The 26,872-nt window shown below is 51.9% G+C and overlaps 4 protein-coding genes across 10 annotated transcripts; 3 read left to right on the top strand and 1 right to left on the bottom strand.

The window, feature by feature from the left end:
* Positions 1-645: 645 nt before the first annotated feature.
* Positions 646-19,632, bottom strand: LOC129649384 (synaptojanin-1-like). Its single transcript, XM_055576749.1, has 2 exons — positions 19,218-19,632; positions 646-5,507 (listed from the first exon to the last, which is right to left on the bottom strand). The coding sequence occupies exon 2, from the start codon at positions 4,577-4,579 to the stop codon at positions 3,989-3,991; it is 591 nt and encodes a 196-aa protein (XP_055432724.1). The 5' UTR covers positions 4,580-5,507; positions 19,218-19,632; the 3' UTR covers positions 646-3,988.
* ALOX12 (arachidonate 12-lipoxygenase, 12S type) lies at positions 4,578-17,327 on the top strand. Its single transcript, XM_055576725.1, has 14 exons — positions 4,578-4,712; positions 5,271-5,472; positions 6,754-6,835; positions 6,940-7,062; positions 7,180-7,283; positions 7,546-7,706; positions 8,557-8,700; positions 9,495-9,704; positions 13,519-13,605; positions 13,811-13,980; positions 14,488-14,609; positions 16,631-16,731; positions 16,853-17,023; positions 17,144-17,327. The coding sequence occupies exons 1-14, from the start codon at positions 4,578-4,580 to the stop codon at positions 17,321-17,323; spliced, it is 1,992 nt and encodes a 663-aa protein (XP_055432700.1). The 3' UTR covers positions 17,324-17,327.
* A 339-nt stretch (positions 19,633-19,971) lies between the features above and the next one.
* On the top strand, positions 19,972-21,683 carry RNASEK (ribonuclease K). Its single transcript, XM_055576752.1, has 3 exons — positions 19,972-20,143; positions 20,838-20,914; positions 21,298-21,683. The coding sequence occupies exons 1-3, from the start codon at positions 20,066-20,068 to the stop codon at positions 21,437-21,439; spliced, it is 297 nt and encodes a 98-aa protein (XP_055432727.1). The 5' UTR covers positions 19,972-20,065; the 3' UTR covers positions 21,440-21,683.
* A 178-nt stretch (positions 21,684-21,861) lies between these two features.
* Positions 21,862-24,716, top strand: C4H17orf49 (chromosome 4 C17orf49 homolog). 7 transcript variants are annotated; one of them, XM_055576744.1, is made up of 6 exons: positions 21,862-22,028; positions 22,214-22,308; positions 22,939-23,040; positions 23,717-23,907; positions 24,116-24,238; positions 24,450-24,716. In XM_055576744.1, exons 1-6 carry the CDS (start codon positions 22,008-22,010, stop codon positions 24,452-24,454), a joined length of 537 nt encoding a protein of 178 aa, XP_055432719.1. In that variant the 5' UTR covers positions 21,862-22,007; the 3' UTR covers positions 24,455-24,716. The 7 variants fall into 7 exon arrangements, with proteins under 7 accessions (XP_055432719.1, XP_055432717.1, XP_055432721.1 ...); XM_055576742.1 differs by having other exon boundaries at positions 24,446-24,716; XM_055576745.1 differs by having other exon boundaries at positions 21,872-22,028; positions 24,134-24,238.
* Positions 24,717-26,872: the final 2,156 nt, after the last annotated feature.

The raw sequence follows: 26,872 nt of genomic DNA, 5'->3' as shown, positions 1-26,872 counted from the left end.
GAGCTTTGAGTATCCCCTCACCAGCACCCGTTTGAGGTCCCACAAAGGCTCTTCTCTCTTAGCCCCATCCCAACACTCCCTTTGTAGGCAGAGCTGGTGGATGGGGACGAGGGGGCAAATACGCCTGAAGTACCAAGACTCTACCTGGAAGAAAAGAGATTGAGACTGAATTCTTTTTCACATTGTTTGATATGAATGAAGTTCTCTCTGAAAGTTGAGATGGTTCCAACAGAGATCCACTGGCAGGAAAGAACCCTAAAGTTCTCCAAAGGGAAGCCCCTGTGAGCAAAGTCATCTGGTCAAATGACCAGGCTCAGAATCAAGACTCAAGGTTGAAGGGGCTGAGGCTGGACATGGCCCTGACCCTGGCCCCTGGCACCACAGTCACTCTGGGAGACCCTGTGTGAGCTAAGAGCTGGGAATCCCAAGTGTGGGCCACTCTTGTGGCCTGTGTAGCAGGCCCATGCAGCACTAGAAATGACCCATCAGATGGTGCAGGAACAACATTTCCCTAGTGCCACCAGTGAACAAGAACAGAAGTGAGTACCACACTCAGGCGGAGGTGGGGGGAGGGGGGGTGCTGGGCTTCCTGCACACTGGGGAGGGGTACTCAAATTACTAACTGGAAAAATACGTGATATAGTCAACCCTCAAATCAGAGCCTATGTTTAGTTTAAACTTAAATAGTTTATAATGCTGTGTTTATGTCCAATTTGTCCTCAAGGAATAAACACAAACTTCTGTAGTCCTATGCCAAATATGGGCTCCAAACACTCATGGAGTGGGGACAGTGGGGTGACCCTCTAGCCAACTGAAGTCTAAGCCACACTGGTACAGGAGAAAAGAAGGGGATGAAATTGCTCTTGTGTTCAGAACACTTAAACAAGACTTTTTGGCTATGAAATGCAAGGTCCACCTCCCTCACCCACAGTCCCTGGGGAAGTATCTAGTGAGAGAAGCTTTGATCAAGAAGCTAAATTGTCCTGCAAAGAGAGGTGGTAGAAAAGTGAGACAGAAAACAGGGCCCTGGGGATCTGGAAGAAGAGGAGAGTTCAGCTTTGGAGTGCACATACGGGCTTCCCTACTGCAAAACCCAGCCCCTGGTCCTTCCTGTGGTAAACAGAAGAACAAATGGTAACTGTAAGGACCAGTAAATGTTTTAAAATAAGAAGCTTAATTCTCTCTGTTGAAAATAAGAGACTTCTTCCAACCCTTTCTTTTCTTTTACTATTTATTTATTTGGCTGCGTCGGGTCTTAGTTGAGGCACAGGCAAATTTTCAACCTTTGTTGCGGCATGTGGGCTGTTCAGCTGCAGCATGAGACCTCTTAGCTGTGGCATGTGGGGTCTAGTTCCCTGACCAGGGATGGAACCCGGACTCCCTGCACTGGGAGTGTGGAGTCGTAGCCACTGGGAAGTATCTCCAATCCCTTCCTTAGAGCATTAATGTTAGAAAAGACAGAAAAGTTCTTTCTCTGTCTCTTTGAAATGTATGGGAATCTTTTTAGAAGCTAAACCAGCTTCTTGCAGCTTTATGACCCAGGAATGCCTCTCTCTCAAGGCCCTGGCAGTCATCTCTTTGAAATGGAGAAATCAGGACAGAGAGCACCCCTACCTCCCAGTTTCTGTGAGAGGATAGGACCCTATCTGAGGTGAGCACCTTGCTCTGAGATGCAAAACTACTTCCTGTCATAAAGATATGAGGATGTGGGTTTTCCTGTGATTAACCCTACTAATAACACCAAGGATCACCAATCACCAGGTAAAGTTAGGATGAACGGTGTGTGACAAATGGTGCTCTCAAGCCTCTTACTTGAGAACTAGTTACTGTTTATCTTGAGAACATGTGTAAAAGCTGCATCTGTTTGGCACTATAACAGGATGGGATTACTTTATCTTTACAATCTCTTAGCAGATGGCCTGTGACGCACATCACATTCTGGTAATGCTTATTCAAGTATAAAACTATTTTCTTTTCTCCACTGCCTTTGTGGAGAGCTTTTCCTGGGTTGGGAAATCTTGTTTTTCATTATATTTCCCAATATAATGCATGAGCTGAAAAAGAAAAAAAGAATAAGTGAGAAGGTTTTGAGGAGTAAGACCTCTAAATGGAAAGGATGTGGGAAAATAATATGGGGTGAGGAGAGGCAGAGAAAGTTCTAGAAACACTGATGCTGACATTCAATTGAAAACTGTTTCCAGAATGTAAGTAAAAGAATAGCAATGAATACATATGGAGACTACTGCCAGGTATTGTTCTGTTTTAAACATTAACTTATTAGCATATGTAGTAGCTTGGATTATCCATCCCCACCCCCACCCTGCCTCTGAGTACGCTCCAGCAGGCAGAAAAGGTGTCACAGAACAGTAGAGAAGCAGGCTGGAGTATGGACTAGTCTTGGAAGCATCACGCAAACTTTCTTTTTAGGTAAAAGTGACACTTGAAGGTCACGTGTGGAAAGGCCAGGTTCAGCTACTACAAAAGACGGGGAATGTGAGCCACTATTTGGATATTACAGGATACCCCCAAACTGGAGGAAACTGGGAGCCAGCAGACACCAGCCCCGAGCACTGAGGATGCAGTAGGCGGGAGTGGGCCCAGAAGATAAGAAGGGGAAGGGCACCCAGTAAGGATCAGACACTTCTGTAAGGTCTGGAGGCTGGAAGGCAGGACTGGAATCCCTCTCATGCCCACCAAAGACCAACATGTTGAGTCATTTTTGAGGGTCTGGCTCAAGAAAGCAGGTTTACCTTGCCCTGGCCTAGCCCAGGCTGCCAAGCACGTCCACTGTGAGCCAAATGCTTATAAAGACTAGGGCCAAGAAGACTTGGGTAGGGACCAGCAAGAGGCTTCCTGGGTGGGTGCTAAAGCCTGAGCCCTGAATCATCCTTCTGCTCCCTGGTTCCCCAGTTTCTGGCCCTGAGTGCCACATACGACCAGGAGACAGTGGGGGTGGGGGTGTGTGCTCAAAGTGGGATAAAGACAAGGGGGAAGATGAAAAAAGTAGAAAGTCATGACTAATAAGAACTTTACACCTGAGTTTTTTAGGAGAAAATTGGATTCTTGTGGGGAAAGCAAGCACCAGGGTCAGTGCTGCTGCTGCTGCTGTCGCTTCAGTCGTGTCCGACTCTGTGCGACCCCAGAGACGGCAGCCCACCAGGCTCCCCCGTCCCTGGGATTCTCCAGGCAAGAACGCTGGAGTGGGTTGCCATTTCCTTCTCCAATGCATGAAAGTGAAAAGTGAAAGTGAAGTCGCTCAGTCCTGTCCGGCCCTCAGCGACCCCATGGACTGCAGCCTTCCAGGCTCCTCTGTCCATGGGATTTTCCAGGCAAGAGTACTGGAGTGGGGTGCCATTGCCTTCTCCGCCAGGGTCAGTGAGGCCAGAATAAAAATGTACCTGGAACATATAGAAGAGAAAGAGGCTGTATTCATTCTGGAGGGACAAAGTCCATGGGAATCGGCCAAGGATGCTGGGTCCCTAAGTGGCTCCACATTGCACCTTCACACCTGGGTCCCTAACATTCTCTGCACCCACTATGAAGACAGGACAAAAGGAAGCTCTCATCGCCCTGCCTCAGTTAGGCCTCCCTCAGTATCTGAAGGGGTTGGCAGGTGGCGCTAGCGGTAAAGAACCCATCTGCCAATGCAGGAAACATAAAGTGATGCGGGTTGGATCCCTGGGTCCAGAAGACCCCCTGGAGAAGAAAATGGCAACCCGCTTCAGTATTCTTGCCTGGAGAATCCCTGGGACAGAGGAGCCTGGTGGGCTATAGTCCATAGGGTCCCAAGGAGTCAGACACGACTGAAGCGACTTAACATGCATAGCATGCAGTATCTGATGTGTATGTGTTTGTGGGGGGGGGTGTCCTAACCCAGCCATGTTTGACACGAGGTTGGGGGTGGGGTGAGGAGCAAGTCTCTCAGCCATTACTTTTCCAAGTTTTAGGCAACCTGGGGAAACTCTGGTCATTTATTGAAGGACTGCGCTCAAATCAGGTAGCGATCAGAAACTGAAGACTGACTGGGCTGCACTGGGTCCAGAGAAGCCCACTCCCCAGGAATGTCCCACGGCAGCCACCCAGGTCGACCTTCCAGGGCTCGGCCCAAGGTCTTCCCCAGGTCCCAGCCCACAAAAGCAGGGACTTTCTCCTCCGTTTGGAAGACTGACACACTCCCTCTTCCTTCAAGCTCCCCAAAAGTCCCGGCGACCTCGGGGAGTGTCCTCGTCCTGCTCCCGTCAACCCCGAGGTCTCTGACCTCCTCGGGAGGAGAAACTCGGGCATATCCGTCCTCTCGGCTTCCCCCAGGCCGGGGCCCCTTTATCTCCCTCGCAGCTGCGCTCGGGCCGGGAGGCGCGGCTCTTCCCCACAGCCGGCTCTGCGGCGGCTCGCAGGTTCGGGCTAGTCTGGGGCGGAGACTGGGAACGCCTGAATGTGGTGAGGAGGGCGGGGACGCGGGCCCATCTTTAAAGGCCCGGGACCGGCCCTGAGGCTCCTCGACACCTGCCGGCGGCCCCGGGCGGCCTCGAGAAGCGCGCACGGACCCGGCTCCCCTCGCTTCAGCCGCCGGGGTGGCCATGGGCCGCTACCGCATCCTCGTGGCCACCGGGGCCTCGCTCTTCGCCGGCTCGCACAACCGCGTGCAGCTGTGGCTGGTCGGGGCTCTCGGGGAAACGGAGCTGGAGCTGCAGCTGCGGCCGGCGCGAGGCCAGGTCAGCGGGCGAGCTGGGACGCGGGAGGCCGGCGAGGGGGCGGGATAGGGGGCGAAACGACGGCAGGACCATGTCCTCTGGGGCTTTCAGGTGTTGGGCCGCCGGTGCCTGGGCGGAGAGGATCGGGAGCCAGGGTCCAGGCAGGGTGCACACCCTTCTCCCTCCCCGACGGCCCTGGTCCTCACAGCCTCCAACTCCTTCAAGTGACCCGTGCCAGTGTCAGTATAGGATCTGAAGTCAAGCGGGATGCTCCTAGTAAGGAGGGCGCGGGGGGAGGTCAGTTAAATGACCGATTGAGGTGCTGATGCTAGGACATCAATTCAAGACACTGCGGGCCACGCGCCGGGCTCCCTCATTCTGCCGGTGCGATAGGGGTGAGACCCACCGCGCAAGCGTCCGGAGGCAGAACGAGGAATGCTGTATTTAGAGGCCTTGCCAACCGAGGCTACACAAAGGTCCCCTCCTCTCTTATCTCCACCGCATTACTTACCCCCACCCACCCCGGGAAAACGGCCTTTCCTGGAACCCTGCTACTGTCTCTGGGTTCTGGTCCCACAGAAGGAGGAGTTTGAACACGAAGTTCCGGAGGACCTGGGGCCGTTGCAGTTCGTGAAGTTGCGCAAACACCACTCCCTGGTGGACGACGCGTGGTTCTGCGACCGCATCACGGTGCGGGGCCCTGGAGCCTGCGAGGAGGCCGCGTTCCCGTGCTACCGCTGGGTGCAGGGTGACGGCGTGCTGTGCCTGCCAGAGGCCACCGGTGAGGGGCAGTGTCGGGAGGAGGGGTGCACGGTCCTGGAGAACAGATGGGAAAGGGTGGGATGGGGAGCTGAGGAAGGTCAGAGGGCCTTGAGGAAAGTGAGTGTTCAGCAAGTGTGGAGAAGGCAGGGCACTGGAAAGTTATAAAATGCCAAATTTATACACAGGGAAAAAAAGGCTGCAAGTGGAGCTGGACAGGGACATAAGTTCAGGTGTAGATCCCACCCTCCAAGATGAGGGCAGGGGATGGGAGTCGCAGTAATGATGGGAAACAGAAGTGCTGAAGTAAAAGCAGAAAGGAGATCTGTATGGGATGAGGAACAAGTTGGGGCAGGGCAGGTACAGGTAGCAAGTGGAATAGCGGATGGAGGCGACCCTGAGAGGAGACAGCTATGGGAAATAATAAACAATGTGACTTGGAGAGCTGGTTTGGTTGGAAAAACACGGAAGCAAACCATGAGGGACAGGGTGCACACTGACAGCGGGTGGGGTGAATGAGGACAGCCAATTCAGAATCTATTACCATGGGAAATAGTAAGAGAGATGATCACGGAGGAAAATGCAGGCCAGGGCAAGTAAGGATAGAAAGACATCACTTTGACACTGGTGAGTAAATATGCAGCTAAGAGCAGGAACAAGGTGATAATAGACTCTGAGGGTCTCAACAGAGTGAAATCAGAGAAAGAAAGCAAAGAGCTGTTCCTCATAGCTTTCCAAAGATGGCTGAGGTGTGGTAGGTGAGGTTCAGCACATATGAAATTAACCAAGGCAATATACAGAAGAAAACAGGTAAGGGCATATGGGTGACTAAGACTTTACCCCCCACCCCGCCCTGCCTTTTTTTTTGGCTACACTGCTCAGCATGTGGGATTTTAGTTCCCCAACCAGGGATTGAACCCGTGCCCCCTGCAATGGACTTGCAGAGTCTTAACCACTGGACTGCAAGGGATTCACAAGATTTTATCACCTTAATTACAGTGATTTTTCCAACAATAGATACTGATGAAATAGGATCAAGTGGGGAAAGGCGAGTTAACGGACAAGAAAAGATGTCAAACGTGAGACTGTCTCAAGGCAAGAGATGAGGGTTGAGATTAGCAAAACCCAGAGTACACAGTTGGCAATGACAAAGTAAATGTGTCTCAGAAATCAATGGAGTGATGCAAGGCCAGAGATAAAAGCAACAGAGCAGGGCCCATGACTGCTGAAAGGAAGATGAAGACAAGCGGGGGAGAGCCCAAGACCACAAAGACTGTGGCCAATTGTCTTAACATTTCCACAGCCCGCCTGGCAGGAAACAATGCATTGGATGTGTTCCAGAGACATCGAGAGAAGGAGCTGAAAGAAAGACATAAGATATACCGGTGACCACGCACCCACAGGGCCTCTCAGTGGTATCCCCCTTCCCTGACCCCACCCCCACTGCTGACCTGGGCACCCTTCCTGAAGCCTTGTCCCCATTTCCTAGCTGGGCCACCTGGAAGGAAGGGTTACCTCTGACAATAGCTGCAGGCTGTGAAGACGATCTACCTGCAAATATGAGATTCCACGAGGAGAAGAGGCTGGACTTTGAGTGGACACTGAAGGCGGGGTGAGAACAGGCTTGGAGATCAGAGTGGCGAAAGGGCCGGGAGGTCTAAAAAATGGTGGTAGATGGTGAGGGGCTGAGGGATGGGCAAGTGGGTTCACGCCTTGATTCCTGTTCTAGGGCTCTGGAGATGGTCCTCAAACGTGTTTACACCCTCCTGAGCTCCTGGACCAGTCTGGAGGATTTTGATCTCATCTTCTGGGGCCAGAAGAGCCCCCTGGCTGGTCAGTGGTTCCCCACGTCTCTATAACCTGTTGATGGCCTCTCTTGATGTCCCGACCTTCACACTCCACAGTCCCTCATAAGTGTTTCACAGATGAGACTATATTGTGCTGGGTCATTTCTCAGAGGCCTCAAGATGAAAAGATAGGGACTGGATATGGGGTGGTCACATGCCTACATTGCTGGGGTAGGGCCTGGAGGAGGGACATCCCTACCATGTAAACCTCCTCCTCCACTCCACTCCACTCCACCCCGACCCCACAGAGAAGGTTCACCAGCGCTGGCGGGACGATGAGTTGTTTGGCTACCAGTTTCTCAATGGCGCCAACCCCATGCTGTTGAGACGCTGCACCTCTCTGCCCTCCCGGCTGGTGCTGCCCTCAGGGATGGAGGAGCTACGGGCCCAGCTGGAGAGAGAACTCCAGGTATCCCTCCCACCCTGCGCTGTTCTCACCTTGGCAGTGCAGCCAGAAGTGGTGAAGGGGAAGGACCAAAGATGAGTTGAGGAAGGGAGGCTGTGGTAACCCTTGGTCCAGACTCCAGTGCTGGAAAAACTAGAGGTGATACAGTATGTAGGGAAAACTCTGAGGAGCTCCCAGCATGGAGGAGAAACAGGATGGAGCCCCAGGGCACAGACAGGGCCAGTGGTGTTACCAGGGACAATGTCGTCTCCTGGTTGACGTCAGTGCCCTGGACACCAGTGTCCAAAGGGAGGAAGAAAGATGGAAAATGTGCCATCAGGGGGGTAGAACTCTGGGGGAGAACTGTGGAGGTTACTTGGGTTTGGAGGAGGTGAGCTGCAATAGAGGATGATGAGCGAGGCCAGATGTGAGCATGTCATGGGCATGTGGGCACTGGACTGGGCAGCAGTGCTGGCAGGGCAACCTCTGCGGATTCCTTGACACAGGAGGTGAGTTTTGGAGGAGTGAAAGAGCGTTTGCTGAGCTGGTGACAGCTGAACACAGGGAGCAGATCACTGCAGGATGGTGGGGTAGGGGCCTGGCCATGTGGACAAGGGGCCAGCGTGCACACTGGGCTGGGCAGGCCTGTTCTGAAACCGGACCTGCACAAGACGTCTACCTTCACTAGGCTGTTTGTCACTTAAAATGAGAGGAATCAGGCCAGATGCTCTGGTTCTGCCAATAAGACTCTGTAACTGACACAGGATGATGGCAAGAATCAAGATAAATGTCTTGAAATGTCTTCCCCCTTTGCCCCTGCCCTCTTGGGTTAGACTTGAAACTCAAAGGATGGATACATTCCTCCTTTCCCCAGAACGGTTCCCTGTTTGAGGCTGATTTCATCCTCCTGGATGGAATTCCAGCCAACGTGATCCGAGGAGAGAAGCAGTACCTGGCTGCCCCCCTCGTCATGCTCAAGATGGACCCCAGTGGGAAGCTGCTACCCATGGTCATCCAGGTGAGGTGCCCCAGGCACCCCCTCCCAACACTGCTGCTGTTCACCTCCACCTCTGCACCTGACGACCCACCCCCTGGTTCTTGGCTCCCAAGCTCCATCCTCACACAGTGAGACCTGTCCTCATGTCACTCTGCTTACAGCCCGGTTTTTCCTGACTCACCCAACTGGAAGGACTTGTTCAAGAGTCATAATGGCCTTTTGGAGTTCTCATCCTATATGCAGTGGTTCTTGAACTGCAGTGTGCCTCAGAATGACCTAGAGGACTTGTTAAAACACAGTTTGCTGGGTCCCAGCCTGAGACTTTCTGATTCAGTCCATCTGGGATGGGGACCGAGAATTTGCTTTTCTAAATTCCAAAGTGACGTGGATGCTTCAAGACTGGGAACACATTTTAAGAGTCACTAATTAATCCCTCAGTCCACTCTTTTCTCCCACTGTTCTCAATAGTCAGTTTAACAAACCCTGTCAATTATCTCATACACCCAGCTTCCCCTTCCATCCCCCACCATAACTCAGACCCCCATCACGTTTCTCCCAAACCACCATCAGGACCTCTTCACTGGACTCCCTGCTTCAGACCCCCTGCATTCACCCTGAAGACCATGATGGGTGCACGGTGCCACAGCAGTGAGAGGCAGGGTGGAAGGGGCCTCATTCTTCCTCCTCCTAATCCTCTAGATTACAACCTCCTGGATGGCAAAAATCGTACTTACTCATCTGTCTCCCCAAGATGGCTGACCATAAGGTCACACATAAAGTGGGAATTAAATGAAGGCTTAATTTCTTTTTCCCAGATCCAGCCTCCCAGCCCCATCTCCCCGACCCCCCCACTGTTCCTGCCCTCGGATCCTCCACTTGCCTGGCTCCTGGCAAAGACCTGGGTCCGAAATTCAGATTTCCAACTGCATCAGCTCCAATACCATCTGCTCAACACCCATCTGCTGGCTGAGGTCATCGCTGTGGCCACCATGAGGTGCCTCCCAGGGCTGCACCCTGTCTTCAAGGTACCACCTCTACCCTCCACGTCCTACTTCATTCAGACCCCAAAGAAAGGAAAGAGGCCAATATATGATACTGCATGTGTGCATGCTAAGTTGCTTCAGTCATTTCTGACTCTTTGCAGCCCTATGGACTGTAGCCCAGGCTCCTCTGTCCATGGGATTCTCCAGGAAAGAATACTGGAGTGGGTTGCCATGCCCTCCTCTGGGGGATTTTCCTGAACCAGGGATCGAACCAGAACTTTTACATCTCCTGCACTGGCAGGCAGGTTCTTTATCACTAGCACCACCTGGGAAGCCTCATCATATGATATTATAGCAGCAAAAAAATTTTATCACTTTGTAAAAGATGGGAGAACAGAAGAAAGAAAGACTGTATCAATATTTTGAGACTTGTGTTTTAATTGAGTCACTTAACATTTCTTCAGGACATATTACAAAAGAACCTTCTGAGATTCTCAGATCTGACAATCTAGCAATGGGCCGAGAGTATAGCCAGAATATTGCCAGTAAAACAAAAGCCTTGTTCCTGCCTTAGTAGATTACGATTTAGCCAGAAAGACACATGGTGCCCATAAGAACTACCCAGAGAACAATACCTGGACCTAGAATTTGAAATCACGAGACAGCTGGTAACACTAGAATATTGATAGAGAACGTTCCACCCCAACTGAGAGTGCTAAGTAGGAACAGAGCAAGAGGCAAAGAGAGTGGCCTAACAGGGTGCTTATCCCAGCCCAGGAGAGAAATGGAGAAAGACATGTGTTGGCAAGGTGGTGACAAGAATTAAAAAAAAAAAAAAAATCAAGGACTTCCCTGGCCATCCACTGGTTAAGACATCACACTTCCAATGCAGGGGGTACAGGTTCGATCCCTGGTCTGGGAATTAAGATCCCACATGCCACATGGCTCAGCTAAAAAAAATAATCATCATCAGACTTGGGGAAGGGAAGGAACAGTAGCTGCAGCAAGCTTGGGTATCAGAGCACAGACAGAAAAGTCAGAGGTCTAAGCTTCTACAACAGTCAGGAGCCTAAGGGTGGGTGTGGGAGACTGATCTAGAAATCCTGTAATTTTCTAAAAGAGTGAGCTCAGCATCTACTGCTCAGCTGACAGCAGCAACATAAGGCTCATGCTTGCTTAAAAATGTCCTCAAAATCTTGATGACATTTTAGATATAGAGAACAAGGCAAAAGGGACAAAACTGCATATGAACATATGCATATGAAACAAGCATATGAACCAGAGCAATTGTCAGAAACAGGAAAGCCAGGAAAGAAGCCAGCTGGGAAGCGAAGATGAGATTCAGTTTGAGGTTCATGGAATCGGAAGTGTTGGCAGGACACACAGGTGAGCACCTGGCAGGAAGAAGGACTGAACTGTACTTCAGCCGGGGGCCTGCCAGGTCCCTTAAAGCCTGGCCAGCAGTAGCTGTGGCCTCTCGGGAGGCTGGGGTGGCACCGACAAGATGGAGTCCGGTGTGATGAGCAGAATCTTGGATTTTACTCATCTCATGGTGCTCCTACACCACTCACTATCTTCTGCTCACCTTGGATAGGCTAAGCCTCTTTTCACACTGAAAATATCCCCCCTTTACGAGTTGAGCCCTGTGCCCACCTGTCTCCACTCCCAGAGCAACATCATGTCAAAGAGCTGCACTGTTATCAGCACACAGAGGAGAACCAAGCTGGCCAATGTCCCAGAGGTGATCTGTGCAGGCTCTGGATTCAGACTGCCAAGGCCTGAATCCTGAGTCCTAACCTTTGTACAGGTGTGAGCTCAGTGTCCTCATGTCTAAAAGGGGACAAAAGGAACACCATGGTGGGGCTGCTAAAGGATAAAATGACCTAATAGCATAACACAGGCTAAAAGCTAGAAAAAAATTAGTTCTTGCAATTTTTATTATTATTACCTTTTTGGGGCGGGCTGTGCTGGGTCTTCATTGCTGTGCACAGGCTTTCTGTAGTTGTGGTGAGTGAGGGCTACTTTCTAGTTATGGTGCGTGGGCTTCTCACTGCAGTGGCTTCTCTTGTTGTGGAGGACAGGCTCTAGGGCAAGTGGGCTTCAGTAGTTGCAGCTTGTGGGCTCTAGAGCTCAGGCTCAGTAGTTGGCATATGGCTTAGTTGTCCCCCTGGAATGTAGGATCTTAGTTCTTGGACCAGGGATCAAACCAGTGTCCCCTGAATCGGCAGGCAGATTGTTAGCCACAGGACCATCGAGGAGGTCCCGATTATTATTAAGAATTGTTTGTCCTCAGGCTTCTCCTCTCAAGTGGATGTTGGGCTTTCTATGACACTCAGCAACTTTCATGAACTTTCTAAAGTTTCAGTCCAGTGTGAGCTGCTTTGACCTTCTGACCCCATAGTTCTCTCTGGCTCATTCTGAAGTCTCCAGCAACAACTACTTAGATAAATATCAACCCTTTGTGAAATCTGTACATAAACTGGGTGGAAATGAAAACAAAAAGGTCTGAGATAAAAAGAAATGCATGGAAGATCAGATGGCCTTTTTTAATAGCTAAGGAAAAGCTATTTCTTGAAAAGCTTGCAAAATAGAGGGAGTCTAACTGCCTAATTTGGGGTGGGAGGAGATTTGATGACAGCCTCTCTGCTGCCCTGGTGGCTCAGCTGGGAAAGAATCCGCCTGCAATGCAGGAGACCTGGGTTCGATCCCTGGGTTGGGAAGATCCCATGGAGAAGGGAACAGCGACCCACTCCAGTATTCAGGCCTGGAGAATTTCATGGACTGTATAGACCGTGAGGTTGCAAAGAGTCAGACATGACTGAGTGACTTTCACTTCACCTCTGCTGCTTACACAGGTGGCACAGTATGGCTCCTCCTCACTGAAGGTACCCAACTCTACCCCTCAAAACCTGACAATGAAGCAACCAGGGGATGGAGGTGTGACTTTGGAAATAAGTAGAGAGATTAATTTAAGCTGTGAGGATGACAGAGTATAAAAGCAAATCAGCCGTGGAGTAGGAAATGGCAACCCACTCCAGTATTCTTGCCTGGAAAATCCCATGGACAGAGGAGCCAGGTGGGCTATGGTCCATGGGGTCGAAAAGAGTTAGACATGACTAAGTGACTGAGCACATCTGCACATACTATGATTTAAAATGGTTGTTTTCTTTTGTATTCCTACCAGAAGAGTCTGGGACTTCCAATGCTTCCATATCCTTGCCAATATGTTTAGTCTCTTTAAACTTTTGACCTTTTTAATAAATGTGTAGTATTAAAAAAAAAAAAAAGCAAATTAGGGACCCTGGTGGTCCAGTGGTTAAGACTCCATGCTTACAATGCAGGGGCTGCAGGTTTGATCCCTGGTCAGGGAACTAAGATCCCACATGCCACACAGCCAAAGAGGGGAAGAAAAAAAGTAAAAGCAAATCAAAAGGGGCTGCTTCTCAAAGGCCATCTACACTCCAGGTGGAAATCATCAAGATAAATAACAGCTGCTATTCAAGGGCATCACTCATGTAAGCATCACTGTAGCCTCCTGAGACAAAAGGCAAAAGACCCTATAATCAGCCGCTGTTATCACATGAGGATAGGAGGTGAGAAAGGTCAACACTTAGAGGCTCCTGTACCTTGGACAAATATAAAATGACTGCTGAAGTGAAACCAGGTCAGTGTGGCTAGAGAGAATGACGACTCACAGAGGTGACAAGATCATGAGATGGCGTGATCATGGAGACAGGAAGAGACCAGCCTGTCAAGGGAGGAAGCGTCAAGAGAAGAGAAGGCCATCATGCTGCCTACAAGGAAGGACCTGAGCATGTCCCCCATAATCGACCCCCTCTATTCTCCCCCATCCCAGCTCCTGATGCCACACATCCGCTACACGATGGAAATCAACACCAGGGCACGGACTCAGCTCATCTCAGACGGAGGCATATTTGATAAAGTGAGTGGGGCTGCATCACTGTCTGACTTTCTACCATCTCTTGCCACTTTCAAGATCCCAGACCAACCTGGATGAATGTCCTGACCCTTAAACCTATGAGCCCTTTATATCCATGTCTCTAAAATGTGAAAATGCCACATCTGAAAACCCTTTATATACTGTGCACTGGCTTCTTCCTCAAGGCCTTGCATCTCTCTTGTCCCAGGCAGTGAGCACCGGTGGAGGGGGCCATGTGCACTTGCTCCGCCGGGCCCTGGCTCAGCTGACCTACCGCTCCCTCTGTCCTCTTGACGATCTGGCTGATCGCCACCTGCTGGGAACCCCGGGTGCCCTCTACGCCTGCGATGCTTTACGGCTCTGGGAAATCACTGCCCGGTGGGTGAGAGGGAAGCCAAGAAATGAGTTGGTGCGGGGGTGAGGTGGGGAGAAGGCGAGTGGGGCTCTGGTCCCAAGGTCAGCATGGGGCAGAAGGAACATGAAAACAAGAAGGTCCAGGCAGGAAAAGCAGAGAAAGGGATCCTGGGGAGAGATGAGGAAGCATGAGGAGTCAGTGGGTGGGGTCTGAGGAGCAGACTGGGGACAGACAGCATAGATTGGGAAAGCTGTGGATGCAAAGACTGAGGGATCTGGACAAATCAGCGGTTTTGTTAGAAAGAAAGGCTTTCAACAATGTCTGGGAACGCCTAGAACTAAGGACCCACGTGTCCTTCCTCTCTAGGCTAGTTTGTAGAAACAGCTATGAGTGACCCAAAAGGCAGGCCTAGAAGACTCTATACCCAGACGCAGCAACAGTAAGCTGGCCAGAGACCATGGAAAAGTGTAGAGGTCAGAAGCCAGAGCCTTCTCCTCTTAAGGAGCTCACCTCCCTTCTCCCTGGGGCAGGTATGTGGAGGGGATTGTCCACCTCTTCTACCATGGGGATGACGTTGTAAAAGGGGACCCTGAGCTGCAGGCCTGGTGTCGGGAGATCACTGAGGTGGGGCTGCTCCAGGCCCAGGAGCGAGGTGAGATCCCTCCCAGAGATGGGAGCTCCTCAGACACTCTGCCCAGAGCAGAGTCTGAGTTCAGAACCCCGCCCGCTCATCACACCCTCTGCCCTCCACTCTTCAAACATCTGAATACCATTTCCGCCTCCTAAGACTCAGGACAATTCCCAATGCCCAAGGATCGGCCTCCTCAGAGACCCTGGCCATCATCCTTCACTTTCACCCCCTCCCCTAACCTGCCACAGCATGGCATCCCTCAGGAACAGTGGGGGATCTTCCCAAGCCCTGCTGGGGCTCACGTTCTCTCCTCGTGGCTGTCTATTCCTTCCTGAGGACATAAATGGGAACAGTTTTCCACCAAAGTCCATGATGACCCCTTCTGTTTTCCCTCTTCTTCTCCTGCCTCCCACTGTCCAACACACACAGAGAAAGTCCAGGCCAACTGCACAATGACCACAGTGCAAGGTCATTTCTAGATGTAAACACAACACAACGCTCTACAGGCTTTGTATCAACCCTGAAGTCAGTGCCCCCTTGAGGCTCATGTCGCTTTGGCTGATCCAGCCTCCCCCACAATCAAGTCACTGCCTTTAGCACCCCTACTGGCATTCTATCCTCTGGGGAAGAAGCAGCCTTTCTTGGCTCTTCCTGGCTTACTCCTCCTCTAACACACAGGCCAGCATGGCCTGCTCCAAATCTTCCTTCCGTCCCTGTCCCTCACATTTCACACTGACATCTCTGCCTCTGTGAGGTAACTACAGATATTTACTGGGAAGCTGCTATGGCCAGCCTCTGGGGGTGCTGTGAGCACTAGCCTGACACTCGCCCTCAAGAGGGAGCGTCCCTCTGGAGCATCAGTGGCTGCACCACCCCCCTTCCAGGACCAAACTTTTTCTAGTACATCTGAGTCTGTCCCCTGGGTTCCACAGGCTCCCGGGAGACCCCTCCTCCTCTCCTTGGCCATCTTTTCCCCACCCAGCATCTACATTTGGAAAATGAAAATAAACATCCACATGTCAACTTTAGCTTCCAATAAGTGCTTCTCATTTTCTCTTCATCCACTCTCCCTCAATTCTCACAGCTCACCTTTGCCTCATTTTCTCAGCAGACTTTTTAGAAAAAAATGTGCTAAAATAAAAACAAACCTGAGATTAGCAGTTAGGAACCCAAGTTCAAGGTCAGCCTCTGCCTTTTCCCAATTACCACAGTCCTGTTGTTTGTTTAGCCGCTCAGTCGTGTCCAACTCTTATGAGATGGCCCAGACTGTAGCTCACCAGGCTCCTCTGTCCATGGGATTTCCCAGGCAAGGATACTGGAGTGGGTTGACATTTCCTTCACCATGGGATCTTCCCCACCCAGTGAACTGAACCCATGAACCCACACCTGCATTCTTTATCACTGAGCCACCAGGAAAGCTCTACAAGCAGTTTAATCTCTTTTGTCTTTGATTTTTTTTTAATCTATAAAAAAGGAGTGATTACATTTGTTCACCTTAACTGACAGGATTACTGGGTCTCTGAGCCCCACCTCCACCATAAATTGAGTGGCTTGAACATAATCTTTGCAGAAAGCCTCTCTTGCCTGTGACATTGTAAATCTATAACTTTGCTTATCTTTCATATTATAAATTAGACACCTGCAATTCCCTGTCTGCAAACAAAAGGAAACATCCCTAAATTCTCAACCACTTTTTGAGGCAAAGGGTTTCTGATCACTCAAACCTTTTTGGCTCCCCCTCCACCCTTCCAAAGTAACAATAATTGCTTATTGGAAGACTTGTTCCACACCAGGTGATTAACTCATTTATAAAGTAAGTATCACTCACATTTTACAGGTCAAGAAATTGAGGTTCAGAGAGGTTAAGTAACCCAACTGTACTACTTGAGTCTGAGTTGAAGCCCACATCTGATGCAAATATATTTCAACAAATGAACTAAACAAACATCCATCAATTCTAAAATCTAGACATCTGAAGACATCGGCCTTTATTTCTCTCCTCTCAGACTGTAGCCTCTAAATCCTGCTCCTTTTCTGCCCAGGCTTCCCTGTGTCCTTCCAGTCCCAGAATCAACTCTGCCATTTCCTTACTATGTGTGTCTTCACGTGCACTGCTCAGCATGGGGCCATCAACCAGGGCCAGGTATGGAGCGCTGAAAGCCCAGACCCCTGAAGGCAAGTGTTTGGACTTGGGATGCCCATGGGAGAGATGGGGGTTCAAACCCTAAGTACTAGGATCCTAGGGTTGCAGTTTCTTCCCCCAGCTGGACTGGTATGCCTGGGTCCCTAATGCCCCATGCACAATGCGGATGCCCCCACCCACCACCAAGGAAGATGTGACAATGGCCACAGTGATGGGCTCACTACCTGATGTCCGACAAGCCTGTCTTCAAATGGCCATCACATGGCATCTGGGTCGCCGTCAGCCAGACATGGTAAGAGAGGACTCTGGGGAAATGGAAACGACAGTTGGAAGGGAACAGCAGAGTAGGGCAAGGCTCTAGGTGTCTCTGCCTTTGAACTCAAAACTGACTAGATCCTTTGTTCTTTCTTAGGTGCCTCTGGGGCATCACAAAGAAAAGTATTTCTCAGACCCCAAGGCCAAATCTGTACTAAACCAATTCCAAACAGATCTGGAAAACTTGGAAAGGGAAATTACAGCCCGAAATGAGCAACTTGACCTGCCCTATGAATACCTAAAGCCCAGCCACATAGAGAACAGCATCACTATTTGAGCTCTAGGGCGCCCCCCCATAGGCAGACAGCAGATCAGCTCTGGGACTGACAATTCCATCTTGAGTTTCAGTTCAGTTCAGTTCAGTCCCTCAGTCGTGTCCGACTCTTTGCGACCCCATGAATTGCGGCACGCCAGGCCTCCCTGTCCATCACCAACTCCCGGAGTTCACTCAAACTCAAGTCCATCGAGTCGGTGATGCCATCCAGCCATCTCATCCTCTGTCGTCCCCTTCTCCTCCTGCCCCCAATCCCTCCCAGCATCAGAGTCTTTTCCAATGAGTCAACTCTGTGTTGCTGTTCAGTTGCTAAGTCGCATCTGACACTTTGCAACCCCCGGGACTGTAGCACACCAGGCTTCTCTGTCCTCCATTATCTCCCAGAGTATGCTCAAATTCATCCTGCTGCTGAGGTTATTTCCTTTCCCAATTAAACCACCTACATCTGTATCCTATGAGCCCAAAGGCCTTTGCAGGCATGCATGCTGAGTCCCTCAGTCATGTCCAGCTCTTATGTGACCCCCATGGACTGTAGCCCACCAGGCAAGAATACTGGAGTGGGTCACCATTTCCTATTCCAGGGGATCTTTTCAATACAGGGATCAAACCTGCGTGTCCTGCACGGGCAGTTGGATTCTTTACCATTGCACCACCTGGGAAGCCCCTAAGGAAAGGGTCTGATAATATGTTAGGCTTTGGAGGCCACACTGACTCTTGTCACAGCTATTCAACACTCCTGTTGTAGCACAAAAGCAGCCACAGGCAACGTGTAAATGAATGTGACTATGTTCCAATAAAACTTTATTTATGGACAGTGAAATATGAACTTCTTGTGTCACAGAATATTCTCTGTTCAGTTTAGTAACCATTTTAAAATGCAAAAAGCACAACAACAAAACCCCGTGGATTTTTGCCCTCAGGGGCAGTACCTGCACCAGGGTGCCCCTGAAGCAGCCTGAGGCACTGACCTTATCTGAGAAACATCCAGAGAATGTTGGGGGGTGGGGGGGGGTGGTAAGGGAGGGAGGGTGGGGAAGATTTCTTGGAGAAATCGACCACCTCAATTCATCCTCCTTTCCCAGAAGCTTGACTTCACTCTTGGTGGCCAACTTAAAAATTCCTGACTCTACCTTGGCAGCTTTCCCTCCACCCGTTTCTCCTATTCATACACCTACCCCCAAAGTCCCCGAATGAGAATGGTGCTTCTAAGGCAAAAGAAAAACTTTTCACTCCAAAATGGTTTCCTTCCAGACAGTCTCAAACAAAAGAGACACAAAATACTTGTCTGAAGGTCACTTCCTCAGGAGCTTCAGTGCCCTGGGATCTCTAAGTGCTTCCCAGGTTCCAAGTGCTCTTTCAGGATCCTTTAAAGAACAATACGTACAAAATAAAGGGGAAAATATCACAAAGTTATGCTAACCACTGGCAGTGTCTGTCTGGTTCTGGGGTCTTGGGATCAAAATGACCCCTCTCAATTATACTATGACCACTGTCCTCACTAGAAAAGGTACAAAAAACTCAGGGAAAAATTATTTTCTTCAAACACCACTATTCCCCTGAATAATGTCTATAGACCTGTTTCTCACCAGTGCTGCTGCTGCTAAGTCGCTTCAGTCGTGTCCAACTCTTAGCGACCCCATGGACTGCAGCCCTCCAGGCTCCTCCGTCCCTGGGATTCTCCAGGCAAGAGTACTGGAGTGGGGTGACATTGCCTTCTCCGTTTCACCAGTGAGGTATACAAAATTTTTCTTTGGAAGGTACATAACCTATTCATATCTTTAAAATCTTGGACTCTATCGTGTTCAAAGTTTCCGTCTTCTCAGTTTACAGTAAGGAAGAAAAGTGACATTTCTGTGCACTTATTGCCTTCTCCAGCACACTTGGCAGGGCCACTCACCTTAACAGTTTGTTCGTTGAGTCCGCTTCCCCTGGACTTTCCTAACGCCCATATTTTTCCTGGATTTGGTATCCAAAACTCTTCAGTATTCCATGTTTGGTAACAAAACGTTACTTAAGGATCTCCAATGCCAAGAACTCTCAGCAATTTTAAAGCGTTCTAGCCACGACAGCACGCCTGGGCTTGGGAAGGGGTTGCCATCTCCTTTTACCGTGTCAGAGTGTCTATTTCAAACGGTACGGATGAGTAGAGAGGAGACAGAAGCGTTCTCTCGGTGTAAATCTGTCTCAATTACCATTTTCCCAGCGCAGGACACCACTCAAAACTAAGGTATCTGAGACCAAAATGACATAATCTCAATCCTCGGCTGCTGACAGCCCATCGCCAAGTTTACCTGGAGCTCCGCCAGAGATAAACGCTGTTCCAAAACCGGGCTACCCGTTCTTCCTCGTCAGCTGACTTGACAAACTTGGTCACGTGACACCATGGTTCCTCCCATTCCAAACTGGAGAGGGGGGTACCCAAGAAATCGGAGGACTTTGCTCCTACAAAACTCGAGCCCCAGTTATTGATCCATACTGGTCAATAGTGGACTCTAATTTCAGAAATACCGCCCTTCTCCTCGGAAGTCCCGAGAGGACCCGGAGGCGCCAGCGTTCTCCGCCTGGCGGCCCTCCCCCCCGGCCCGATGGTTGAGCCCGGAGGCTACGCCCCCTCGGTCTCCCTCACAGCTCTACGTCCTCCGCAGCTCGAGCCCCCAAGTCCAGCTCTTTTTCCAGCTCCTACGGCCTTCCTTTCACCGATTTCCTGCCTGGCCCATATCTAGGCGATCCCCGACTCCTTTCTTCATGGCGTCGCTTCTGTGCTGTGGGCCCAAGCTGGCCGCCTGTGGCATCGTCCTCAGCGCCTGGGGAGTGATCATGTTGGTGAGGGGACTGCCGGGCGACAACCGGAGAGGAGAGGGCCTGAGGGGCTCAGTGTCGGAGGGCTGGAAGGCTAGGAGACTCCAGGCCTTGAAAAGCAGCGAACAGGCTGGAGGGGGTAGTTGATTAGCCTCTGGAGAATGAGACAGAAGTGGATTGAGAAATGGGGATTTGGAGGGGCGAGGGGAAGCTGGAGCTTGGAATGGGAGCCGGGGCTGGTAAATCTGGAGTACCCTCAAGGTAAAAGGAGACCTAGGTTCTTGAGAGATCCTTGAGCTGAATGGAGGGCAGTGGGGAGAGGGACCGCTTGTTCCCGAAATGGATAGCTAGGCCTTATTTCCTCAGGACTCTACCCGCTCCACTAAAGGGAGAAATAATATGGAGAAGTGCCGATTCCCTCTACCCCCGCCCCTTCGCCCTGTCCCGTGATAATGACGCCTCCAGAGAGGAGGATAATCAAGGTTCCTGGGTTGTTCACTATTCCTGCCCTTGCCCCAACCACGTCTTCTCTGTGTCACCATTCAAGCTCTATTCCAGGTGACCGGAGTCCAGATCCGGGAACAACCATCCCTAATCCCAGCTCATTCTGGTAATTCCCAGACCCAGATGTTGTGGCAACATTCGAAGTGGGAGGAGTTCAGGCAGCGACCAGGTCAGATGCCTGAGTTAAAACAACCTACCCTTTCTCTTTTTTCAGATAATGCTCGGAATCTTTTTCAATGTCCATTCTGCTGTGCTAATTGAGGACGTCCCCTTCACGGAGAAAGATTTTGAGTAAGTTGGAGAGGCAGGGGATGGGTCAGAATTGGGGGCGGGGGGAGGGGGCGGAGAATGGCAGGAGGCTAGACACTTGGGACCCGGTGCCTGGGAAACTGGGTGCTCTCCCTAGCACCCAGGAACAGTCTTGGGAGTCAGACCTCAGAGACCATCCTAAACCCACCGCTTTAGATGTGGCTGTTAAGAATTTTACTGGACTTCTCTGTGCCTCCGTCCACCCCTGCAAAGTGGATGCTATAACAAAACTCACCCCAAAGGGTTATGAAGATTGAATAATACACGTTAAAGCGTTTAAAACGGTACAGGGCACCTAGTAAGTGCTCCGCAAATGTTGTATGCTGTTAATGTTTGATATTTCTCTGCCTAATCCCCACCCCTAGGAATGGCCCCCAGAACATATACAACCTTTACGAGCAAGTCAGCTACAACTGTTTCATCGCGGCGAGCCTTTACCTCCTCCTCGGAGGCTTCTCTTTCTGTCAAGTTCGGCTCAATAAGCGCAAGGAATACATGGTGCGCTAGAGCACGGTCGCGCTCCCCCTCTCCAGCTCCCTCCTCTATTTAAAGATTCTCCTCACCAGGTCACAGCCCCCGCCCCCCATTCTGGCGCCCTCTGCGGACTAGGTTTTCTTGGCGAGAGACTCAATCCCTTGTTCTCCAAACTGGCGCCCGGCTCCTGTGGAGGGAGGTTGGGGTTGGCCGTTCCCTGTCCCTCCGGCCCCCTCGCCTCGTCCCGTTCCACAATAAAGAGAAACTGCTCTCTTAAGACTCGTGTGTGTGTCTGGGTTAGAAGGCGGGTACCCGGGTTAGAGGTCGGCCTCCAAATAGGGAATCCCGACCCCTCGACGGAAGTGGAGTGAAACCGGGCCGGAAGTGAGGCGGCGTCTTCCACTCTCCTTCCCGCGCGCCGAGGCGGCCTAAGTAACCGCGGCTGGTGAGGCGGTGAGCGCCCAAACTGGAGCCAATCAGCTGCGGGGAGGGGCGGGACTTCCTGCGCGGGGGCCGGAGCCGTTGCACCGCCTGGCTTTTCGTGGTCCCGGCTCCGAGGTAGCGGCAGCGGCGGCGTCTCCGTGAGGAGGCGCGCGGGGCCATGACGTCAGCGTCCACAAAGGTTCGACCTCCCTCGCGGACAGCGCTCCCTGGCGGCCACGGGAGGGCGGGCCCCCCAGTTGGCTCGCGGCTCTTCCGTCCCGGGCGGGGGGCGGGCGGGAGTCCAACCTGGGGTGGGGCTAGGGGCTCCGGGCGGGACGGCGCGGGGCTGTGCGCCGGCCCCCCGTAACGCTGCCCCGCCCCCAGGTCGGAGAGATCTTCTCCGCGGCGGGCGCCGCCTTCACGAAGCTCGGAGAGCTGACGATGCAGCTGCATCCCGTGGCCGACTCTTCCCCCGCGGGGTACGTGAGCCCGGGCTGGGGACCTGGACGCTGAGAGCAGACGCTGGGACTCGATCACAGACACCGACACTCTTCTAGGGCAGGGACAGATGTTAGTTTCCCTTCGTGCCTGGCACAGCGCAGAGTAGGTCTTAATAAATGATTATTGAATGAATGAATGAATGACAGATAAACCACAGACTGAGGCTCGTAATCCGGACTCATTTCACAATTCTGTCCTGCTGCGCATTGGCAGAGCATAGACCATCACCACTACCCATTCACCCCAAATCATGTGGAATTCCGTCAGATTGCAACAGATTGTGTTTAGGGGTTCTGTTTGTAAGACACCCCCCCCCACTTGTTGAATTAGTTTCAGTGGGCTGTTTACAGCAGCTGTTTCACGTTGATGGGGGAGCCGTTTTCTTCTAAGGTTGTTGCATTATCGTTTGGATGGGAGTCCTCAGGGTTCCCACAGGGCCTTAAGAATTTTTTTGCTTTTTTTGTTTGTTTTTTAAAGAGGACCTCTTTATGGAAGGGGCCCCGGACATTGCAGGGAGGAGGCTGGTTGCTGTGGAATGCGTAGCCTGTGGGCTGGCTCCACATCCCTCCTCCTCCCACTTTAGCTATTGCCCTCTCCCCTTCTGACAGTGCCAAGTGGACGGAGACGGAGATAGAGATGCTGAGGGCTGCTGTGAAGCGATTTGGGGACGATCTTAATCACATCAGCTGTGTCATCAAGGAACGGACAGTGTGAGGGAGGGCTGGCTGGCAGAGAAAGGGCGGGTGGGCAGCTTTCTTCCTCCATACCCATTTGTTCCATCTTCCTCAAACTCCCTTCCAGCTCAACATCTTTCCTACTCTGTGAGTCCCTCGAGAACTGAAAGAATAAAAGAATTGTCACAATTGGTCAGAAGTTAACTAAAATGCTGTGGTCATCAGGACCTTACATGAATTTAGTTTTAGGTTACCCAGTAGTTTAAGATACCCAGTAATTGAATTTGCTAATAGGAATCCCCTGGTTATTTATACGGATCTTTTGAACACTCCTGTGGTGTTTCCAGGGATATTATGATCCTGAACTAGTCGATCAGGATCTGTTAATAAGTTTCAATCTACCTGTAGGTCACCCAGGCTAACCTGGTAGCCTTCCACATCCATACATCTCTCCCACAAGAGAATTAGGGGGTGGGCCTTTCCCACTCCTCAGTTGAGGGACTCCACTCTTCACGCTCCATTTGCCCTCATTGGCTGCAAAGCTTCCAGGAAAACAAGAACCGTAGCAAAGGTCGTTGAGGCCTTCACCTGAATTCCTATGAAGGGGCTCCCTAGTGTTCCTTCAGAGTGGCCCATCTCCCCTGCCCCCACCCCCTTATTCCCTCAGCCTTTTTTATGACTCCCTTCCTAACTTGCTCTCTCATCTCTTTAGGGCTCAGATAAAGGCCACCGTGAAACGAAAGGTATATGAAGACTCTGGTATCCCCCTTCCAGCCGATTCACCCAAGAAAGGGCCCAAGAAGGTGGCATCTGGTGTATTGTCGCCTCCTCCAACTGCTCCTCCACCAAGCAGCTCCAGTGTCCCCGAGACCGGGGGTCCCCCCATAAAGAAACAGAAGGCTGGTGAGGGCTGTGGAGTTGTTGCCTGGGGATTAGATGTCTATCCGCGGTTCAGTGAGAGAGTTGGGCTTTGGTCAGAGGACAGATCTCTTTTCCTCTCCCAGTGAAGCTTCCAGAAACTGGCTGGGGTGGGGAAGGGAGGGAAGGAGAGGTTGAAACTTTGGGAAGTGGGTGGGGTGGGGGGAGAACCATCAGGGAACCTAGTACCTAGCTTGTGCCCCCCTCCCAGATGTGACACTCAGTGCTCTGAATGACTCGGACGCCAACAGTGACCTGGTGGATATTGAGGGGCTAGGAGAAACTCCTCCAGCCAAGAAACTCAACTTCGACCAGGGTAGGAGTCCTCTTCCTCCCACAACAGCTAAAGGGATGGGGGATGGTGGGGAGGGTCTCAGCAGGAGCCCCCTCCTGTGAACTGGGGAAGAGAAAGTTCCCTGCTATGCATGCAGGGGTCAGGTCTGTAAGGAGCCAGGTGCTCTGGGGGGGCGGGAGTCCTACTTGGGACTCGCTCCATCTCGGCCCATTTTACTTCCTGTTCCAGACAGCCTGACCCTGGATTCTGGCCTTCTCTTGACCTCCGCTGATCCTCCTCTGCTCTCATGCTGAGCCTTCCACCTCTGACCCCTCTCACTGTTCACCCTGGACCTGTGGATCGCCTGGGACTCTGAGCAAGGCCTGCATGTGACAGGGTGGAAAGGCTGCCGGGGCAGCCCACCTTGCTGTTCTTGTATGAGCATCTGCACCCCAACGCCTGGGTCCCCCCGCAACTGATGGACGTTTTTATACAAAAAACAATAAAGATCTCCCTCTCAGCCTGGTGCTTTCCGCCTGACATTACTGGAGTACGGGGGACACTTCTCTCTCGGCTTAGCCCCTCCTCGGCAGCTCTCACCACCCTGCCTGGAGCAGCACAGCCAATATTGGCAGGCTTTCTTCCCAGTGCCAATATTTCTGTGCTGCTAGAGCCAGGGGAGCTGGGCGTGGGCAACAAAGACTCCACTTTGCTCTCTGGAGGCAGCACGTACTCCGGGGTCTCTGGCAGCCAGTACTCCTGAGACTGCTCTGGGGACTTCAGAGGGGCAGCTTCCAGGGCTTTCACACCTCCCATTCCCCGCCCCACCCCACCCCACCTCCCACCTCACCAGAAGGCCCCAGATGTTTTCTGTGTCGCTTCTCCAGGGTGGCCTCCCGGGCCAAGCCTCAGCGGTGCCTCCCCCACCCTCGCTCTAACACCACAGTGTGGTTTGGACGTGGCCACAGTGCCGTACAAACCACAGTGTGCTGCTGGGGCGGGAGCAGGACTGGGGTGGGTTGAGAGAAAGGGAGCACAAGACAGTGCTGTGAAGAACCCCCACCACCAAGGGTGGGGAGAGAGAAGGCTGAAAGGCAAACATGGCCCCAAGAAGGGTTGGGGAAAACAAGAAACTAGAGCTAGGAGCTGAGCAGGCAACTGAAGGGAGAGGGGCCTATGGGGTGAGCTTACAGTGTAGTAAGACTGGAACCATCTTCCCTGTAGGAACTCTGCTCAAGGGATCCCTAGTGTGTGGTGGGGGTGGGATCTGAGGAAATAGGGAATGACTGTGGAGGACCAACAGACTGCCTCTCGACTCAGCAAGGGCAGGGACCCAAGGCTTCCTGTGTCTGTTCCTCCCCTGCCTGGGTCAGAACCCAAGAGAAAGCAAGGAAAGACAGAAGGCCAAGGACAGCAGTGTTGGGAGTTGGCAGTCCAGAGGTGGTGGGGCCGGAAGATGGTTGGGAGAGGGGGGCCGGAAGTCGCCCTGGGCCCTGGGCCTGCCACAAGATGGAGGCCAAAGGCAGGAAATGGAGGCCAGGGGGAAAGGGGAGCAGCAGGGCCCAGGAAGAGGGCCTTCTGGACCTGGGGGCCAGGTATTCAACCCCCGGGACTGTCCCCACTCCTCATGGCCCCCCAGGACCCAAGTCCCACCCCCCGCGACAACCCCTACCAGCCTATTCACCAGGCCCAGGAAGGCGGGCCCACCCCAGAAAGCCACGTTTAAGCTGACAAACATGCCTCTCCCCACCCCCACCCTAGGCCTTCCCTCAGCCTTTTTCTCCTGTCCAGGACTTGATTTTTAAAAAACACCCCCCAGAAAGCAAAATCCAAGGGCCAAAATCCCTTCCGCAAATCAAAATAATATCCTCTAAAACCCAAAAGTTATCCTCCCTTTACCACCCCCTCTTCCGACACACCCCCCAAAACTCTTAGCAATCAAAAAGATCTAAGATGGTGGTGTAAGCAGTCTTTTTAGGCCCCAGGGGATGCCAGACCCCCTCAGACGAGACCCCTATCTGTCCCACATCAAATTCGGCCAAGGCTTCCTGCTCTTCACATCCCCCTCCATAACCCCAAAACTGAACAGCTGCCCCCAGCTCCCATCCTCGGCAGAGCCTTTGTGGGGATGGATGAAACAGAAATCAAACACTATACTAACGGCTGGGGATGTTGGGGGGCCCTCTGGTCTCAGTCTTTGGCTTCCATCTGGGGGACTACAGTTTCGGGGTGTAAGAGAAAGCCTCTTCAATCATCCCCCCAATTTCAAGACTGACAAAGCCCAACCCCACCCCAGCACGCACCTCCAAACCTCCCCCCCAACCGCCACGTCTCTCCTGAAAACAGGGGACACTTTCCTCCCCACTTACCTCAGCTACTCTCCCCTGAGATCCTGGTCCCCTATTTTGAAGGGAACAAAATTTGGGGTGCATCCCTCACATTTGGGGTGCAGGAGAAAGGAGCCGCCCCAGTCGCATCGCTGGCCTCCTTCCTCTCGGCTGGCTCAGGGAGTGGGGAGTGCCCTAGGGAGGGGGGACCCCCACAAGAGAGCACAGGAGGGGGTTCCTCCACTTCCAGTCAGAATTGGGGACACCCCCCCCAAACCCGTCCCAGCCCATCCGTCTCCAACTCGGCGGGAGAGGCAGCTGCAGTGCCCCAGTCAGATTCCCCCAACAC

Source organism: Bubalus kerabau, chromosome 4 (genome assembly GCF_029407905.1).
Source record: "Bubalus kerabau isolate K-KA32 ecotype Philippines breed swamp buffalo chromosome 4, PCC_UOA_SB_1v2, whole genome shotgun sequence".
NCBI lineage: Eukaryota > Metazoa > Chordata > Mammalia > Artiodactyla > Bovidae > Bubalus > Bubalus kerabau.
The sequence above is the reverse complement of the archived record's forward strand: the minus strand, read 5'-3'. Positions and strand labels throughout refer to the sequence as shown.

Excerpts from the sequence above, each read along its gene's own strand:
- ALOX12 (XM_055576725.1), top strand. The coding sequence starts at position 4,578 with ATGGGCCGCTACCGCATCCTCGTGGCCACCGGGGCCTCGCTCTTCGCC. Across the intron at positions 13,981-14,487 it reads CTCTGGGAAATCACTGCCCG|GTATGTGGAGGGGATTGTCC; the intron begins GTGGGTGAGAGG and ends TCCCTGGGGCAG. Across the intron at positions 16,732-16,852 it reads GGGCCATCAACCAGGGCCAG|CTGGACTGGTATGCCTGGGT; the intron begins GTATGGAGCGCT and ends TTCTTCCCCCAG.
- LOC129649384 (XM_055576749.1), bottom strand. The coding sequence starts at position 4,579 with ATGGCCACCCCGGCGGCTGAAGCGAGGGGAGCCGGGTCCGTGCGCGCT.
- RNASEK (XM_055576752.1), top strand. The coding sequence starts at position 20,066 with ATGGCGTCGCTTCTGTGCTGTGGGCCCAAGCTGGCCGCCTGTGGCATC. Across the intron at positions 20,144-20,837 it reads CCTGGGGAGTGATCATGTTG|ATAATGCTCGGAATCTTTTT; the intron begins GTGAGGGGACTG and ends CTCTTTTTTCAG. Across the intron at positions 20,915-21,297 it reads TTCACGGAGAAAGATTTTGA|GAATGGCCCCCAGAACATAT; the intron begins GTAAGTTGGAGA and ends CCCCACCCCTAG.
- C4H17orf49 (XM_055576742.1), top strand. The coding sequence starts at position 22,008 with ATGACGTCAGCGTCCACAAAG. Across the intron at positions 22,029-22,213 it reads TGACGTCAGCGTCCACAAAG|GTCGGAGAGATCTTCTCCGC; the intron begins GTTCGACCTCCC and ends CCCCGCCCCCAG. Across the intron at positions 23,908-24,115 it reads CATAAAGAAACAGAAGGCTG|CTTGTGCCCCCCTCCCAGAT; the intron begins GTGAGGGCTGTG and ends CCTAGTACCTAG.